Genomic DNA, 18,965 nt, shown 5'->3' with positions numbered 1-18,965 from the left:
TTTTTTGTATTTGTTCAGTTTTAGTTCACCATCCACAGTGATAGATTTAATAACGGCATTTTCATCTAATTGTATCAAATACGACCATGCTCATCACCTTCATCATCCTCTCCTTCCTCTCCCTCTTCTTTTGGCCGACCCGTTTCTGAACCCCAAAGAAGCGCCCCCTCTACTTCCACATCATGCATGCATGTATATATTCTAGATGGCACACATAAGAGGAATATGCAATGTCGTTTTTTAATCAGACTCATTTTGCTTAACGGGAAGATTTGCAATTTCATCCATCTTCCTGCAGATGACCGAATGTAATTCTTCTTTAGGGCTGAATAGGAAACAACACTGTGTATACAGATCACATTTTCTTTATCCATTTGTCTGTCCATGGACACCTAGGCTGGTTGCAAATCTTGGCTACTCTGAGCTGTGCTGTGGTAGACTTGGATGTGCAAGGCTCTCGGTGGTATGCTGATGTAGGGTTCTTTGGGTAATATAGTCATGAGTTGCACAGCTGGATTATATGGTAGTTCAAATTTTAGTTTTTGAGGACCCTCCAAACTGATTTACATAGTGTCTTAGAGCCTAATTTATGCCTCCATCAACAGAGTGTAAGAGTTTCAGAGGTCTTGTGGGTTTGTTATTTTTAAGTCCTCAATAGGGTTCTCATAACGCTGGAAAAAGTGTTTTGACAAATATCTGGATGCATTTCTCTCTTACCTCACATGCCTTTCCTAATTATTAGCTGCTACGATGACAAACAACTATATAGTCACTGAAATATGTCATGCTATTTCATATCCAGTATATAGGTTTTCCTTAGTAATACGGTTTCTACTGCTTTGCCTACCCAAGAATTCGTCGCATCCTTCAGTATCAAGCTGTGACATCACCTACTCCGATCCTCACAATACCGCAATCATCATGCATCTCTCGGACTGCTTGGCAATGGATCAAACATGGAGGCCACTCACCCCGTGATCAGCAATGAGGACCTGTCCCAGTATGAGCCCAGTTCACCTCTCTCCTGCTGAAGTGCCGCCATAATAATGCTCCGTGACGGGCTTCTTTCTGAAGCCTCATATAGACAGCAGGGTTTTAACAGAAGAGACCCCTAGTTGTTAGGTACCAGCATTGGCCTCGGAGTGACCCTGTGGATACCCATCAGCCATACTGAAGTTCAGTTCTGAGAAGCGGAGAAGATACAGAAAAGGAAAGGTGCAAAGAGCCTGGCCCAAAATATAAAAATAAGTTAAAAACAACCAACTAACCAACCAACCAAACAAAAACCCCCAACACACTCCTGTCTAAATTAAATAAAAAGTTACTACAAAGAGCCTGGCCCAAAATATAAAAATAAGTTAAAAACAACCAACTAACCAACCAACCAAACAACCAAACAAAAAACCCCAACACACTCCTGTCTAAATTAAATAAAAAGTTACTACTAAGTTAAGCTAAAGGGTAAACATTAAACATAATGCCAAATTATCATATGATACAAACCTAGATATCAGGGAAGCTTTGCCTGTAAGCAAGCATATTCTTGATGTTGGAGAGCCTGGCTCACTGTAGGTGGGTGCCACCCCTGGGCAGCTGGTTTTGGGTGGTATAAGAAAGCGGGCCGAACAAGCGATGGGGAACAAGCTAGTATGCAGTGCTCCTCCACGGCCTCCGTTTCAGTTCTTGCCTTCTTTGCTCCCCTTAATAGACTATGGCACTGTGACCCGGAAGAGGTAAGCCAAATTAGACCCATTGCTAAGGCTGCTTTGGGAGAGGCCTGCTTTGCATCAGGAGAGACCCTAACTAAGACAGCCTCCATCAGATTTACAAAGCAGTCCCCAGGAAACACTAGGAACCACAGCCACGGAACCCCGCATTGCCCACAGCTCGACCCCCAGAGCCAGCTACTGGCTAGGGTCACAGAGGACTTGGCAGAGCAGGGATTGGAATCAGGCTCAGCTTTTACATGTTCTCATACATAGGGATGAAAGCATTTGCGTAGAGGAGAGCAAGGTCCACAACTTAGTCTTACACAAATTCAAATGAAATTTGATTCCTTGACATTGGCTTCTATGCTTGTCAGAACAACACACCTTAAAAAATAGAAAATAAACAGGCATATCTCCAGGATATCACTTTTGATGAAAAGTCATGTTTGACCATCTTCTCTCAGGACTGGGCCCAGGAAACACACACACACACACACACACACACACACACACACACACACACACATCCTATGCAATGGCATTTACATTTGGCCTAGAGGCATGTGGAACTAGCAGACTGTAGGAGAAGCCTTTCAATATTACTGAGAACACACACACACACACACACACACACACACACACACACACACTCAGAGGCAAGGGGAAAAAAACAAATCTAAGACTGGAGAGGCTTGGACTATACTCTGGGGAACTTGGAAGTAACTTTTCACCCACATCCTGCAAGGGTAGAAAAAACACAAGATAAAAGGTTTCCATTAAAATGTGTGTGTGTGTTTTCTTTTCTTTCCTTTTCCTCTTTTTTTTTTCTTTTTAAAGAAAAACATGACTCCTCCAGATAGCTGAATAGCTCTGCAGGATATTTTTTTGTTTGCTTGGTTCCCACTGCTCCTCCTCTGACCTGTCAAAAGATAATAATATTAAAAGCTTCTTAGAGGTGGGAGCCTGCCCAGCAGTTAACAGTTCTTGCTGCTCTTCCAGAGGACCTGACCTCACTTCCCAGCACCCATGTCAGGTGGCTCACAACAGCCTGTGACTCCAGAATCACCTATCTCCCCTGGTAGGCACCCAAACACACATGAATAAAAAAATATAAATAAATCATAAGAAGACCCTTACATCTCCTTTGTTGAGCTCTGCTACTGACCCACTAAGCAATGCTGCACAAATTTTTTTCCTTTTAAAATTAGAAAAGATTTTTACATGTATGAGTGTTTTGTTTGCATGCATGTCTGCTGCCCACAGAGGCCAGAAGAGGGTGTTGGATCCCTGGAACTGGAGCTACAGATGGTTGTGAGCCACTATGTTGGGGCTGGGAACAAAAACTCTGTCCTCTGGAAGAGTAGCCAGTGGTTTTAACCACTGAGCCATTTCTCTTACCTCTGAACAAGTTTCCAACTCTTCTTTTTTCTTTTCAATTTTTTATTAGATATTTTCTTAATTTACATTTCAAATACTATCCCAAAAGTCCCCTATACCCTCCCCCCTCCCTGCTCCCCTACCCACCCACTCCCACTTCTTGGCCCTGGTGTTCCCCTGTACTGGCATATAAAGTTTTCAAGAACAAAGGGCCTCTCTTCCCATTGGTGGCCGACTAGGCCATCTTCTGCTACATATGCAGCTAGAGACAAAAGCTCTGGGGGTACTGGTTAGTTCATATTGTTGTTCCACCTATAGGGTTGCAGACCCCTTCAGCTCCTTGGGTACTTTCTCTAGCTCCTCCATTGGGGGCCCTGTGTTCTATCCAATAGATGACAATGAACATCCACTTCTGTATTTGCCAGGCACTGGCATAGCTTCACAAGAGAGCTACATCAGGGTCCTGTCAGCAAAGTCTTTCTGGCATATGCAATAGTGCCTAGATTTGGTGGTTGTATATGGGATGAATCCCCGGGAGGGGCAGTCTCTGGATGGTCTTTCCTTTTGTCTTAGCTCCAAACTTTGTCTCTGTAACTCCTTCCATGGGTATTTTGTTCCGCATTCTAAGAAGGAGCGAAGTATCCACCCTTTGGTCTTCCTTCTTCTTGAGTTTCATGTGTTTTGCAAACCCAGCTCTTCGTTTTTCAAGACAGGGTCTGACTATGTAGCACTAACTGGCCTAAAATTCTCTATGTAGTCTAGGCTGGTCCAGAGACCAGCCTCACAGAGGTCTTCTTGCTTCCACTTCCCCATGTGTGGTATTAAAAGCATGCACTCCCCAAACCTGGATTACCTTTTTTTTAGGAATTTCCTCAGCAATTAAAATGGGAGCATGGCTGTGCTGAATTCTAGGGGCTCAAAGGAAGAAGGAGGCGATGACTAGTGAGTCTTAGGCTACCTGGTACACTGTGTGCTCTCCATTGCTACCTGGCACACTGTGTGCTCTCAATCTGGCATTGCTACATAGCCCATGATAGAACAATCGTGTTAATGAAGAAAGCGAATCTGAGGCATTAGTTCCATGATCTACTATAATTCTACAGCAGGAGGAAAGGAAAAGCCCAGAGAAAGTAGAATCAGGGTCCTTAGTGGGGACTCTCGACTCTACACATTCGAGTGCTCAGTCAGTCTTCCTCATCTGACATCCAAGTGTGGCCAGGCTGTACGTGTGGGTGTAGGTCCTTTCTCCCTCACAATAACGCCTGTCCTTTACCCAGGCTCAGGGGAGACCCAGAAAGCCACAGCCTGAATAGCGTATCCCTTATTTCTTGGTGGTCCTGCCTAGTACTACTGGTTTTCTAGAAAGCCTTGGCAAAAAGGTCCAGCCTGCACCACCAGGTCCTCTGCTCAGTCCAACAGTGCTCAAGTCAGCTGAATGGCCTGAACGGGCTTTCCAGGTCCATCTGCATAAATCTGTCTATTTATGAACAGTATATGGATTAAATCATCACCAGTCTTCAGCAGCTATCAGGACAATATCTTTATCTTTTCCCCACTTTTACCAGAGAAGATGCTCCAGCCTGCACCACCAGGTCCTCTGCTCAGTCCAACAGTGCTCAAGTCAGCTGAATGGCCTGAATGGGCTTTCCAGGTCCATCTGCATAAATCTGTCTAAGTCTATTTATGGACAGTATATGGATTAAATCATCACCAGTCTTCAGCAGCTATCAGGACAATATCTTTATCTTTTCCCCACTTTTACCAGAGAAGATGCTAAGGGTTTTGGCCACTTATGTTTATTAACCGGTATGATAAGGTACACGCATTACCAGCTGAGGAATCCTTCCTTACCTTGACAATCACAATTTCACAGAGCGCTGTGCTCTCACTGGTAATCTCACTCCCAGTGCCTCACAGACCGCAGAACAGTTGGAGCAGATATGCAACATTTATAGGTCACCGTGGGTCTCCAGACAGCCCTGTATTAATCCCACCAAGTGCATTTTCCCTCAACTCAGTCTCCTCAGTCAAAATCCCATTTCATCCACGATTTGAAAACGAATTTTCTCGCTGGCTTCTACATTAAATCTAAATTTCATTTCCTTCTCAACTACCTTTCCCCGAGGGAGGGAGGAATGTAAAAGTTCTCATGTTATTTTATCAAAGGGAGCTGACAGAGGCTATTATGAAAACCAGCAAAGATGTGTTAACAGAGTCCAGGTCATTCCCTTATCAGCCACCATTTCCTCGGAGATCAGGGAGCCTGGGTCAGCACTGGGCCAGGAAAGACCGGACAGCACACATCTACTGTGGAACTTCCTCATATCTATGCTATTGGCAGGCAGCAGCTAGAGCTCCTGCAATTGAGATTATTTCAAAGGAAATCAGAGACATGCCCTTACCCGGCAGTCTCTCTGTAGTGTCTTCATAAGGGCATTGTATGTTTCTGTATCGAAATACAGCCCCTCGTGCATGTCCTGCAGGAAGTCCAGGTCCTTAAACGTGGGGTTGGGTTTCTCCCTCTCTTTTCGGGATGCTCTTCGCTTGTATGTGGAGCCTTTCAGGTCATAGGTCAAATGCATCCTCATGGCACGCGGCAGGACATTGTTCATCACCACAATGCGGATGTTGATGCCTCCTGACTGCATGCAATACAGCCCATAGAATTTTGGCAGAAGAGTCCTTGGATTCTGGTTTAAATTCTAGAATGAAAAAAAAAAAAAGGAAAAATTTGCTCTGTTCCATTTTCAAAAAGTAATTTTGCACAAAAAAATGACTGAACAAAGGGAGTCCACTGTTAAAAAAAATCAATTTCTAATTTACATTCCTTATACTTCCTGCCCTTTCCTCCCTCAAGTCTCATTATTAGTTCCCTTTTTTCCCTAAAAATTCGATCCTTTCATGTCACACATACTTATATACTTGATTTTTTCTTTTTTGAGATTATATTATCACATTATTCCTCTTTCCCCTTCCTTGCTCAAACCCCCCCATGTGCCCTCTCTTACTCTTTCAAACTTAGAGCCTTTTTTCCCCTTTAATCGTCATTTCCTATATGTGTATGTACATATAGGTAACATATATACATACATACATACACACACATATAATATGTAAATACAACTTGATCCGTTTGTATTATGCTGCTTGTGTGTGCATGTTTTCAGGGATGCCTGTTTGGTATTGGATAACCAAATGTTTTTTTTTTTTTAAATATCACATTTTCACTTATTGTTGTGCAAGCATGCAGGTGTACACATGCCATGGCATGAAAGCGCAGGGGAGAGAACAAATATCCCTAGAGGCTAGTTCTTTCTTTCTACTGCCTGGGTCCCAGGGGTGGACCCAAGGCCATTGGGCTTGGTGGGAGGTGTCTGTGCCTAATGAGTCATCTCACTGTTCCTACAAATATTACTTTTATGCATCTAAGAGTCACACATGAGAGAGGTGATAGTTTTTTGAGACTGACTCAATTTGTTTAATGTGATTACCTCCAGTTGCAATGATCCTTCTCCTATAAATGACACAGTTTCATTCCTCTTTATATCTGAAGAGAAGTTCCATGTATAGGTGCACTGCCTTTTCTTTACCCACTCTGCTGTTGATGCACAGCTAGAACGGATGGAGGCCCGCATGGCTCTGTTGTCTCCAATTTCCTTCTAAATCTCTTCTTGGACTAGCAACATAACCATTCTAAACTCACGGCAGCAAAAGTTGAATTAAACACGCCCATAAATCTCCAAATTAGCTTCAACTAAACACAGGCGAGAACCGATGGGTACCTGCTAGTGACTATTCTCGAAGGTAGCTAAAGAGAGAATTCATTCCTAGGGATAAGTGGTGAATCATCTAAAACTTAATTCTGCTGCTGAGTCTGTCTTCCTCAATGGTGGGACCCATCTGCAGGCATGCCTGCAAGACAGTGCATTCCTATCTCTCTCACTGGGAACAAGCGCTGCAAGATGTCAATATCTTTATAGATATTACAGTTATTTAAAAAGCTGAGTACCACTGGTTATTGTAGAGAGTTATTATGCTTGGCGCATTTTAGCTAGCTCAATGATCATTCCATGCTAGTATCATTGACTCATTCTTCTGTGTTGCAATGAGGCTGCAGTTCTTGATCCATCCTACAGTTTTTTAATTCTATGTGGAATAAATATTTTCTCCTAGTATATGGCCATTTTATTATACAAATAAAGACAGACTGTCCTAGTTAGGGTCACTATTGCTGTGATGAAACATCATGACCAGAGAAACTTGGGGAGGAGAGGGTTTATTTGGCTTACGATTCTGGCATGTAACATGTAGTATGTAAGAAAGCGAGTAGAGATCAGGTGCTGGTGTATGGTGGGGGAGCTGGAATGTAGCCTCTGGCAGACTGACCACAGCAGCTTTCTCTCCCTGAATCACTCCTCACCTTCTTTTCCAGTTTAATCATTGCCTCAGCTGCCTTACCTATGCCCTGGCAACAACTACAGTGCCTAAGATTGCCTGTGGGGATGAAGGAGTTAACAGGGACAACTTTACCCAAAGCCTTGCTTAACCAACGGAGACAGCTGATGAATGTCACCATGGATAGCATGACCACTGCTGGGGGCAAAGAGCATTACCCTCCCGTCTCTATCACTACACCTACACCACACAGACCCTGTTTCCCAGCGTTTAAGGGATGAGGGAGCAAAGGTTCAGCAGCCGCCTTGCTGACCAGGCAGCAGCAAGGCGATGACTGAGCTACACTTAAACCTAGGTTGTGATTCAACAACAACGATGCTTCATTGCCCAGTTCTCCATTTACGTCATTTTCTCTTCAGACGCAGGGTCTCTCCGTGTATTCCAAGCTGGCCTTGAAATTACAGTCTTCCCATCTTAGCCTCCCAAATGCTGGGATATCAGGTGTGCACCACCATGTTTGGTTATTACTTTTTAGAAGTAAAAAATTACTATTATTACTAGCGTGTATGTATATAGATATGATTTGTGGGTATTCACATGCCACGATCAGAGGATGATTTTGTGTTCGTCTCTTTCTACCTACCATGAGAGTTCTGTGGCCAGAGCTCAGTTTATCAGATCTGTGTGGTTAAGGCTTTCACCTACTGAGCTATCTTACTGGCCTCTGGTTATTGCTTCTTGCAATCTATTGAATGAAGGCTACAACACAGTCTAAATACAAGAAAGGGAAACACACAGGAACAACACCCCTCAAAGGAAAACCATCAACCTAAGACAGAAACTATAGCCGTGTACTGCCCCTTACCATGTAATAGCCCGGCAGCAGCTTCTGCAGGAACTCGGCTTCCTTATGCTGAACGGTTTTGATGATAAATTCATCATCGCTGGTCAAGAAAAACAAGGACCCACTGGCTCCAGGATTGGACAGTTCTATCAGAGGTTCACTGCAGATGGAGTACTGAAAAAAAAAACCCACAAAAAGCATTTTATGCATGCATGCACATATGCATCCATGCATGCATGTATGTATATAGTTATTTATGTATTCACAGTGCTGAACTGAACCCAAGACCTTGTCAGGCTTGGGAAATGTTCTCCAATGAGCCACAATGCCCACTCTACTAAGCAAACATTTAAAGTAAACTTTTTGGGCCAGGGAGGAAGTGACTGGGTAATGTGTTTGCAAGCGTGAAGATCTGCATTTGGAGCCCCAGCAGCCATGTGTAAAACTGGGTGAGGTGGCTTACACCTGTAAATGTGCTGGGGTGGCTGAGACAGGAAGATGGATCCCTGGAGCTTCAAAGCCAACTAGCCAAGCTGAGTCAGTGAACTCTGGTTTAGTGAGAGGTCGTGTATCAAAATAAGATGGTGAATGAACAGTACAGAAAACCATCTGACATTGACTCTTGCTTACACACACACACACACACACACACACACACACACACACACACACACACACAGCTGCACATACATATGTGCACACAAGAACATGTTACACATGGATGTATCAAACACACACAAAATTAAAAGCATACTCTTTTTTTTGAAATAGGGTCTCTCAGTGTATGCCAAGATGACCTCAAATTGGTCATTCTCCTGCTTCCACTTTCTTATGCTGGGATTATAGGCTTATGCCACCATGCATCATTAAAGTTTTAATGTTTTAAATGTGTGCATGTATGTGTGCATGTGCACGTCAGTCAAAGGACAAGCTTGGGTACCACACTCAAGAACCCTGCCCAGTTCTTCTGAGAGAGTCTTGCATTGGCCTGACACTTATTAATTAATGAATTAAATAATCAGGTGAGATAAGCTGGCCAGTAAAACCCAGTGATCCCCTGTCTCTCCTCCCTCAGTGCTGGAATTACAAGAGTATGTTCCTATTCTTGTCATTTTAAAGGGGGCTTTGGGAGTTGAACTCGGATCCGCATGCTTTTGAGGCAAGCACCTACTGACCGAGCCATCATCTTAGTCTGGGTAAAGGACTCTTAGTATGCATGTTTCTGTGGAGGATGACAAAGTAATACTCATTTGGCCTCTTTGAATGAAAAACCTCAAAAGATATATTTACTTTTATTTTAGGTGTATGGGTTTTCTTGCTTGTATACATCTGTGTACTGTGTGCATGAAATGGCCACATAAGTCAGAGGAGGGTATTAGATCCCTGGGAACTGGATGGTTACCTAATGAGTGGACACTGGGAACTGAACCCAGTCCTCTGCAAGAACAAGTGCTCTTAACCTTTGAGCCACATCTTCAGTCTCCTTGGCCTTTCTGAAAGCCCAAGCTTTCTATGAGCTTTACAAGGAGGCTCCAGGTAAACTTGATAACCCCTCCAGGAGATTTTTACTTATGTTTATAATTCCCTGATAGGAAAGATGCATATTTCCTCCATGCCAAGTGTTACATGACAGAATCAGAGGTTACCACATCTGTCTTGTGAGATCATTAAACAGGAATGCAGCAGAAGGTGCTATGTTTACAGCAAGCCTGTGAAGGCCCAGCTGAAGGTCAAGGGTCCATGCGTATGCACCACTTCAATGCAGCCCCTCTGTCTTCTCTCTCCTCTGCTCTCCCAGGAGATACTGCCCACTGTCACTGCTTCAACAGAGGATGATGTGACATCTGCAGCTTAGAGCTCTAGGGTTCCAAATGTGTCTAACATCATAACTGACATCTCTACTTGGTTATATATAACTCAATACTTTATAGGTTGACAAGCATACAATCAAATTTATTCCAAGGCTATGATTAAATTATATGGCTTTGCTGGGCATGATGGCACATGCCTTTAATCCCAGAAGAGAGAGGTGGAACTCTGTGACTTCAAGGCAAGCTTGGTCTACATAGTGAGTTCTACTAAATTGAAAGATCATGTTTCAAAAACAACAACAACAACAACAATAACAACAACAACAAAAACAAGCAAGCAACAAACAAATTATCTGGTTTTTGTTGTTGTTGTAATGAGAAGTTGGTTTTTTTTTCTTTTCTTTTTTTTTTTTTTTTTTTTTTTTTTTTTTACCATGGCAGATCCAGCCATGAATTCTCACCACAGCCAGAATACAAGTGTGGCGAGAAAAAAAAATCTGTAATCCAGTCTCTATTTCTCCTTTTCAGCCAGGCAGAAGTATACCCCCTCCATACACACAGCAGAAAATCATGTCTCTAAATCTTCTCACCTCCATCTACTGCCTTTTCTTCATTTCCTTATCTTCAAGGCTGAAACACTATTTGTCTTGTTCTCTAAGCCATAACCTTGGTGACTAGTCTTGACACTACATACTTCCTCATTTGGATCCTAATATTTGATTCTGCCGCCTCTTTCACACCATCTCCCCTGCCCATCTCCCTAGGTCAATGCTTTGATCAGCTTCTCTCTGGCCTCTGTGACACACTGCTGGTCTCAACTGACATTCTTATCCCCTTCAGTGTCCTCTCCTCTGGAAACCAGAGGTCTTTCCAATCTGACCTTGACCTTTCCTGCATCTTCCCATGGCTTCTGACAGCATGTTCATGACCACGAATGGCTCCATGCTACTTTCCAGCTCTCTTGCTCATCAGATTCTCCCTGAAGATCTATTCTCACCTTCTCAAAGGTGACAGTAACTCTTGACTTTGTATTTCTGCAGTGTGGAGGATGGAAACTGAATAGAACTTAACACTAGCTACATTCCCAACCTGAGATAAGGGTCTGGCTTCCTGCATAAGGGGAACCAGATCCTTTTTCAGATTTTATTTTACTTTCATTTGATATGTATGAGAGTTTTGCCTCAGTGTATGGTTGTGCACCACATACATGTGGTCTCTGTGGAGGAGGAGGGCGACGGATCTGCTATGACTGGTGTTATAGGAGGCTGTGAGAAGCCAAGTGGGTGCTGAGCCCTGCTTTCAGGCCTTCTGCAAGAGCAGCCAGAGCTCTTAACCATTGAGCTATCTTTCCAGACCCTAGATAACCACTTTTCCCAACACAATAGAAAAGACAGCATTTTCCATATTGTGTGTTCTTGACATTGTTGTTGAAAATCTATTGGCAGTAGATGTGAGGGCTTTATTTCTGATCTCTTATTTCACTGGTTATTCATTCTCCTATTCCATTGGTTTGTGAGCCTGCTTCTCTTTGTCAGAATCACACTGTTCTGTTTAATATCGTGTCACAACACAAGGAACCATGCCGTTGAAGATACAGGCAGCTAAAAACAAGGTTGAAAACTCCTCAAAGCTTTCTGTGAATATCTAGTTTCCCATCACAGACAAGGAAGCAGATAATGAGGGGTGGGAGGGTTTGGAGGGAGAGAGAGTCACAGACAGACATAGAAAGAGAGACAGAGAGACAAAGACTAAATGAAATGACTAGAGATGACTAGAGGCAACTTGTAGATGTCACCTTTCATATTATCTTGCTTTGAAAGTCTCACAGACAAGAAAAACACATTCATGCAAGAAGAGAAAAAATAGCAAGTGTTTATTTCCAATCCTTTGGTAACTCCCATATTTTATCCCCTCTCCACTGGCTTTTATTTTTTATGATATAAGGAAGGTCTTTTTATATAGCCAAGGCTGGCCTTTGAAGTCACAACCATCCTATCTCAGCCTTCCACATGCTGGCTACACCCAGCTGCATCAAAAGAATGTAAAGTCTCCACCTGCATGTCAAGGAGAAGTTTGGAAAACAAAATAACCATTGGATTGTGGGCAAGAAATTTCTTTAGGCAAGAGGAAGCCGAGGGCCCCGCCTAGTTACATGTGCAAAGTGTTCACATGGATGGGGTGGGGGCAGTGGAGAGGGCACGAGGGGATTGTCTGGTGCTTACAAGCTGTGGCTCTTCCAGTCATATGTTATGTGACAGTGAGTGACTAAGTTAGAGGCCCAGTAAATCTCCCCTCTAAAATAATCATAAAAATATCAGTGGGTGTGGTGGCACAGGCCTTTAATCACAGCACTTAGGAGTCAGAGGCAGGCGGGTCTCTGTGCATTCAAGGCAAGTCTGGAGTACATAGAAAACTAGGCTACACAGTGAGACTTCTCTCTCTCTCTCTCTCTCTCCCTCTCTCCACACACACACACACACACACACACACACACATGAAAGTAGCTAAAAGACTTTTAAAGTGAATACCCTTGAGACCCCAGGCAGAGTAACTTCTCAGGCAAGGAAGAACTACCTCTACCCAGCAAGTACTGTGTGCACTTTAGAGTCCCTCCCATGAGATGTTATCGCTAATGCAATGAGGACATCCCGACAGAAGCAAGAAAGAGGTTCAGTCTATTGTTTGATCACGAATGTAAAACCCCAATGCAGATCCCAGGCTCTCAGAAAAAAAATGAAGTCAGACCCAAGACTCTCTACTTTCCGACTTTATCCACGGCAACTCAACTGCCCGCAGAATCTTCCCATGAGTAGAGTTAAAAATTATGAGAGTACAAAATAACGGAACAGAAAGGACACGGAGGCAAATCATGGGGCGACTTAAGAATCTGTCTAGAAGCACGTACAAGACCTGAACAAGCTCAGCTCAAACAAAATCCTAGCATAGACCAGGGAGAAGGGCAGGAACCCCACCACTAGCTAAGAAACTATTGGCATGTGATGAGACTGGGAGAGGGACATTCCGTTTTCTTTAATGATGTGACTCCTGGTCTGTCGGTCAACCACACTACAGGGCAGACTCCACTTCAAAGAGCAGTTGGGCAGTACAAACCAAACTCAATGGGGGGAACGGACCAGGACTCAAATTGGTTGACTAGGAAGGGGAGGGTGGTACTTATGGGAGGAGTTGGGGGAGGGAGTGTATATATTCCCAATACGTTGTATGAAATCCACAATAAAAATATCGTTTAAATCAAAAGAGAAAAATATGTCTGGAAAAATCCTAGATTCAGACTTAAATATCTCTCCCAATAATGTCTCAAAATTCTCTCTTAGCACTGACTTATTCTGGGGATGGCTTGATCAGTTATGTGTCCAGTCCTCATTCAGTATATAATTTATAAAAGACTATCAAAGTATTTGGCCTGTTTTGGTAACATTTTTGAATTAACATCATGGAGGACACACTTATCACTGTGTAAGTGACTGAGATTATGATATTAAGACAGGAATATGATTTCCACTCTGGAATCCGAGAACTTCATTACCATGTTCTTGGCAACTTCTCAAGGCTGATTTTAAAGGACAAACAAAAAAGAATTGAATCAACTCTCCATGTGCGCCCCTGAGCTCTTGAAAGCTGCTTAAATGTATGCATCTTCTCATTTCGATCTTCTGCAAGCCCTTCTTGCTATCCCCACCAGAAAGAAAGCATATCCTGACGGGGCTCTGCCAATGCACACTAACAATGTAGACTTACACCACGTGGTGCAGATGGACTCCGCTACTATTTCCCTGATGGCGCACAACACCCACGCTGCTTTCTTTCTTACTGCTGTAGATGAGCCTAAAAATTCCTTTGAGTAACTCCTATGAGGACCACTGGGTTTGTGAATACCTGGAAGAGCAAACAGCTCGTGGCTGCAGAGATGAACATGCCTGGGGCCTCTCGGGTAGGAGCCGCTTGTTTAGGAACAAATAAGGAAGAGTTTACAGTGCTGTGCACTTGGGAAGCCCTTCACCCCACTGCCTCCCTGTCCAAATTATACATGCTCAGACCTGAAACGTGTAATCAGCAAGCACATGGCAGATTTTAATGAAACTGAGAACATAGACACAAGAATTCTGGCAGAAATCCAGACATCCCAGTACGAAATTAACAGGGATGCAACTTCAAATCTATCTATGCAGCTGGTAATCACTCACTAATGGTCTCTTCTCTCTCTTCCCCTACTTACGGCCATCTATCCTCACAGTGTGGGTTTCAACAGGCCTCACTTGACAGATGCCAGGACTTGGTATTTGTGTCACATCCTCTGTTTCTTTACAGAGACCTTTTTGAGACATGCCCATTTGTCTTCTGTGCTTTATTTGAGCTTAGCTGCTCCAAGATGCATCTCATGAGATGGATGGGACTTCTTAAGGCTGTGTTCTTCGCAATGGGCAATCACCATGGGATGGGTGCTGAGTGGCTACCTGGAGAGCAAGCCCGATGTCTGTGACTTGGTGGGTGAGAGGCGTGAGAGTAGTGGAGAGGGTCGTCAGAACATCTGGAGACCCAGTAGGCAGATGAAGATCTTTTCGTTGGTTTAGTCTGCAAAGCTCCTTTGTAAGTTCTACTCTGTGAAGAATGTGTCTTTTGGGCCTAAAGAATCACTAAGGAAATATGAGGGAATGGTATGAGAAGTTTTTCTGAAAAGAACTTTCCTCAAGAAAGCGACTGTGTGTGACCAGAAATGACCAGAGCAAGCTTGCTGGGCTGTGAAGCAATGGACACAGCAGGACCAAGAGATGCAGTCATCTTGTCACATCATACCCAGTGCTGTGACAGATACTTGTATTAGCAGTGCTGGGAACGGTTGTGATATCTCTTTGGCTGATCAGAAGTTTAACGATATCCAAAAGGAAAAGCCATTAGCTTTTAAGTGTGTGCCACAAGGGAGGAGGGTGATCTAGCCCTTTGCATCACGAAGCCCCACTGCGTTCTCCTGAGGGATAGCAACCCTCGATGAAACCCAACCATCTTCCCTCCACCTCCAGAACAGGCCCATGTGCTTGTGTAGGGAGTGATGGGGACAGGCACCAGTATTTCAGAGGGACAGGGTGGTAAAAAGAGCCACAGTGGCCAGGATGCTCAGAAGCTCACTACATCACCATCAGTGGCCAGGATGCTCAGAAACTTGCTACATCACCATCATCAGTGGCCAGGATGCTCAGAAGTTCACTCCATCACCATCATCAGTGGCCAGGATGCTCAGAAGCTCGCTACATCACCATCATCAGGGGCCAGGATGCTCAGAAGCTCGCTACATCACCATCATCAGTGGCCAGGATGCTCAGAAGCTCACTACATCACCATCACTGTACTGTAGAGACCTACTTGTGCATCTTATGACACTGGAAAGAAGTCACGATTTTCTGGGTCCTTGCCACAAACCTGTTTATCTGAGTCTGGCTTCCCGGAACCCATGTAAAAGCTGGATGCAGTGGGGTCTCTCTGAAATCCCAGCACTCCTTCAAGATGTGAGGCAGAGGCAGGAGACTCTCCCAGCAGCTCACAGGCCAACTAGTTCAGAGTGACTAGTGGCAAACAATGAAAGACCTTTCCTCTCCATTCAAAGTTGTTCTCTGACCGCTGCACATATAATGTGACATGTGCATGGCCTCACACAGATATACACGTGTGCAACCTACACACACACACACACACACACACACACACATACACACACACAAATACTTGAAACAGAAGTCATTATTTTCTTAAGTGCCAACTAAAGAGATGGGCTCTTGTTAGCATGGAACAGACACCAGCTTTGAATTTCATTCTTTATACCTTATCTATATTGTATGATACATTCAAAGCATTCTATATCCATGACAAATGCTGCTGTACCATGTGCTTGAGTTAGTAGTGACAGGGACAGGTGCCAATATTTCAGAGGGACAGACAGTGAGGCAAAAAGGAGCCACCAGGACTTGTAAAAGCCCTGAAAAGCAGCGCACCAGGATCTCACCAGAGCCTTACTGAGGCCACCCAGAATGGGGAAAAGTGAGTATGGCATCCTTTCTATGGCTCCTACAAAAACAACTTTTAAAAAGCCACAAGGTACTAAAGTGATTAAATAATGAGGGAAACCACCCCTGTCAACAAAAACTGCTGTGGCCTTCTGAATAGGAATGAGATAAACCCGAGGGTTACAGGGCACATGGCACGCACACAGGCAGATGTGTCTGTGCCCTCTGTTGTGTCTGAGAGGACAGAGAGAAGGGACAGCTGAGGTAGAGGGTACATGTTTAAAAAGAGACTTCAGGGCTGGATGGGTGGCACTTTAGTCCCAGCACTCTGAAGGCAGAAGCAGCTCAAGCTCAGAGTTCAAGACCAGCCTGGTCTATAGATTGAGTTTGAGGACAGCCAGGGCTGTACAAAGAAACCCTGTCTTGAAAACAAAACAAAACAAAACAAAACAAAACAAAACAAAACAAAACCAAAACAGAGAGGGGGGGGCGCTGTAGGAAGAGACATGGAGGATAAACTATCCAGCTTCTTTTAAATGAAATTCTTTTGATCTGAAATTACAGGTCAAGGTAAAATTGTGGGCCAAGGCAGGTCTAAGTTAAGACAAATAAAATAGAGGACACATTTGAACAGAATCTAATCAGTAAAACTCACAAGTCTTTTAAATTAATTATAAGGTATCTATTGGGATAATTACCTGAAGTGGTAATATCACAGTTATTTAAAAATTAACCATCACAGCAGATTTTATAACTATCTGTTATGAGCTGTGGCATCAAGTTGTATTTTTGAAGCCAAATATGTAAACATTATAAAACTTGGAACGTCCGCTATGTTCCCGAGGTTTCTAAGAGACAGGCACTTGTCACTGCTGCTCTTCAAGATAACATCATGCATTCCACAGAAAGGAAAATGATGGGCTCTTACCAAGTAATCATCAGGCTTGATACCAAAGAGTTCTCGGAAGTACCGGAAGGCCAGCGGTGCGTAGGTCTTAAACCTGAAGTCTGGGTAGTGATGTGCTGGGGTCAGGTTGCTCCCTTCACTGCAGTTCAAATATCCACGAAGGGGGCAGAGACAAAGAACATTAGCAAAGACCGTTTTGATTGCAAAGTCTATTTCTATTAGTCTTGGGTCAATTTTATCTCTAGGAAAAAAATACCCTCTGCTCACGGGGATTTTAAAGCTCTCTTCGCAATAGCCAATGGCCCTTGTGTAAAGGCACATTGACACAGTGAGGGACCACTCCATACAGGAATCCCCCTGCTAATCACAGGGTGTAGCAGACATTCGTCTTCTCTCCACTCTTCCTTCCTTGGAAAATTATCAATCTTCTCTAGTGAAATCACATTATAATGTTTTAATAAGATCTCAAGCTTCATGTGGACCAAATAAAGTAATTCTTGGCCATGAATTTTGGAAATTGGATAAATACCTGTAGCCAGGAACATTTGAAATAATTTTAAACGATTTATTTATTGTTATATGTGTATGCGTGTTTTTGCTGGAATGTATGTGTGTGTATCACATGCGTGAAGTGCCCTCAGAGCCCAGATGAGGGTGTTGGATGCCCTGGAACTGGAGATAATGAGTTGTGAGCTGCCAGGTGCATTCTGGGAATTGAACCATGGCCTCTGGAAGAGCAGCCAGGTTCTTAGCTATTGAACCATTGCTCCAGACCTCATGTGAAATAATTTTTAAAATACCCTATGATCTAGAGCAGGGGTTCTCAACCTTCCAGATACTGCAACCCTTTAATACAGTTCCTCATGTTGTGGTGACCCCCTAACCATAAAATTATTTTTGTTGCTTCTTCATAACTGTAATTTTGCTACTGTTATGGATCATAATGCAAATATCTGATATGCAGATGGTCTTAGGCAACCCTGTGAAAGCCCCCCCCCCATAGGGGTCATGACCCACAGGTTGAGATCCACTGATTAGAGTAAAATCTGTCAGTTTTCATCTTAGTGTGGTTCCAAGGCAGACTGCTCATAAACAGCTACCAGGGTGTTTCTTTCTTTGCAGTTAAAAAATAAAATTTATTATTATTATGATTGTGTGTGCATTTGTGTGCACACAGATCATGTGTATATATGTATACATATGCCACAGCATGTATCCGAAGCATGTATATTTGTGGAGAGCCAGGTTCTCTTCTTCCATCTTTATGTGCATTTAAGGGATCAAACTCATGATAACAGGCTTGTGCAGCAAACACCTTTACCAATGAAACCATCTTACTAGCCTCTCCCTTTGGGGTTTTGAAACAGTTACTCACTTTGAAACCCACACTGGCCTAGACTCACTATACAGACCAAGCTAGCCTCTTCGGTGCTGAGATGCCAGGTGTGTGCAACCATGTTCATCTTATAAATGGTTGTTGTTTCCCCTAAGCAAGCATGGCTGAATATTGCTAATCATGTGTGATGACCTGCCAACACAGCCAAACATCTCCTCAGTGCACATTTTGTAATTTATGACGGGAAATGTATTCATCTGTAGGTCTCCTGGGATGACTTGAGGATTTATGGGACATGTAATAATTTATAAATGTCAGCCATGTAGACTTAAGAGTTAAAAGCAAAGAGAGCCAGTGTGAACTCTGACCTCTTTCCTCTCAGTCATGAGCAAGCAGAAACAATCTCAATGCTTGCTTGGAAGGAGGCTTTCTGTGGGCTCAGGATCTGGCCTATTCCTTATTGCTCAAGCTCCTGTTTATTGCTTTCTAGCTCACACCATCAAAGCTATGCAGCCTACTAGGGCAGATTTCCTTTAACAGTCAGAGCTAAGATGAAACACCCAAGTTAC

General features: G+C 43.5%; 1 protein-coding gene across 1 annotated transcript in view; it reads right to left on the bottom strand.

The window, feature by feature from the left end:
- Pip5k1b (phosphatidylinositol-4-phosphate 5-kinase type 1 beta) overlaps positions 1–18,965 on the bottom strand; it is a 271,358-nt gene that overhangs the window by 77,907 nt on the left and 174,486 nt on the right. Inside the window, exons 5-7 of the mRNA XM_085833913.1 lie at positions 17,082–17,199; positions 8,347–8,499; positions 5,489–5,788 (exon numbers count right to left, since the gene is read on the bottom strand). Of these exons, the coding sequence (XP_085690039.1) occupies positions 5,489–5,788; positions 8,347–8,499; positions 17,082–17,199 (571 nt within the window). The remainder of the gene's footprint in view (positions 1–5,488; positions 5,789–8,346; positions 8,500–17,081; positions 17,200–18,965) is intronic.

The sequence above is a fragment of the Mus caroli genome, unplaced genomic scaffold (genome assembly GCF_978045245.1).
Source record: "Mus caroli unplaced genomic scaffold, Mus_caroli_1 scaffold_20, whole genome shotgun sequence".
Taxonomy (NCBI): Eukaryota; Metazoa; Chordata; class Mammalia; order Rodentia; family Muridae; genus Mus; species Mus caroli.
Note: the sequence above shows the minus strand (reverse complement) of the source record. Positions and strands in the feature narration are given on the sequence as shown.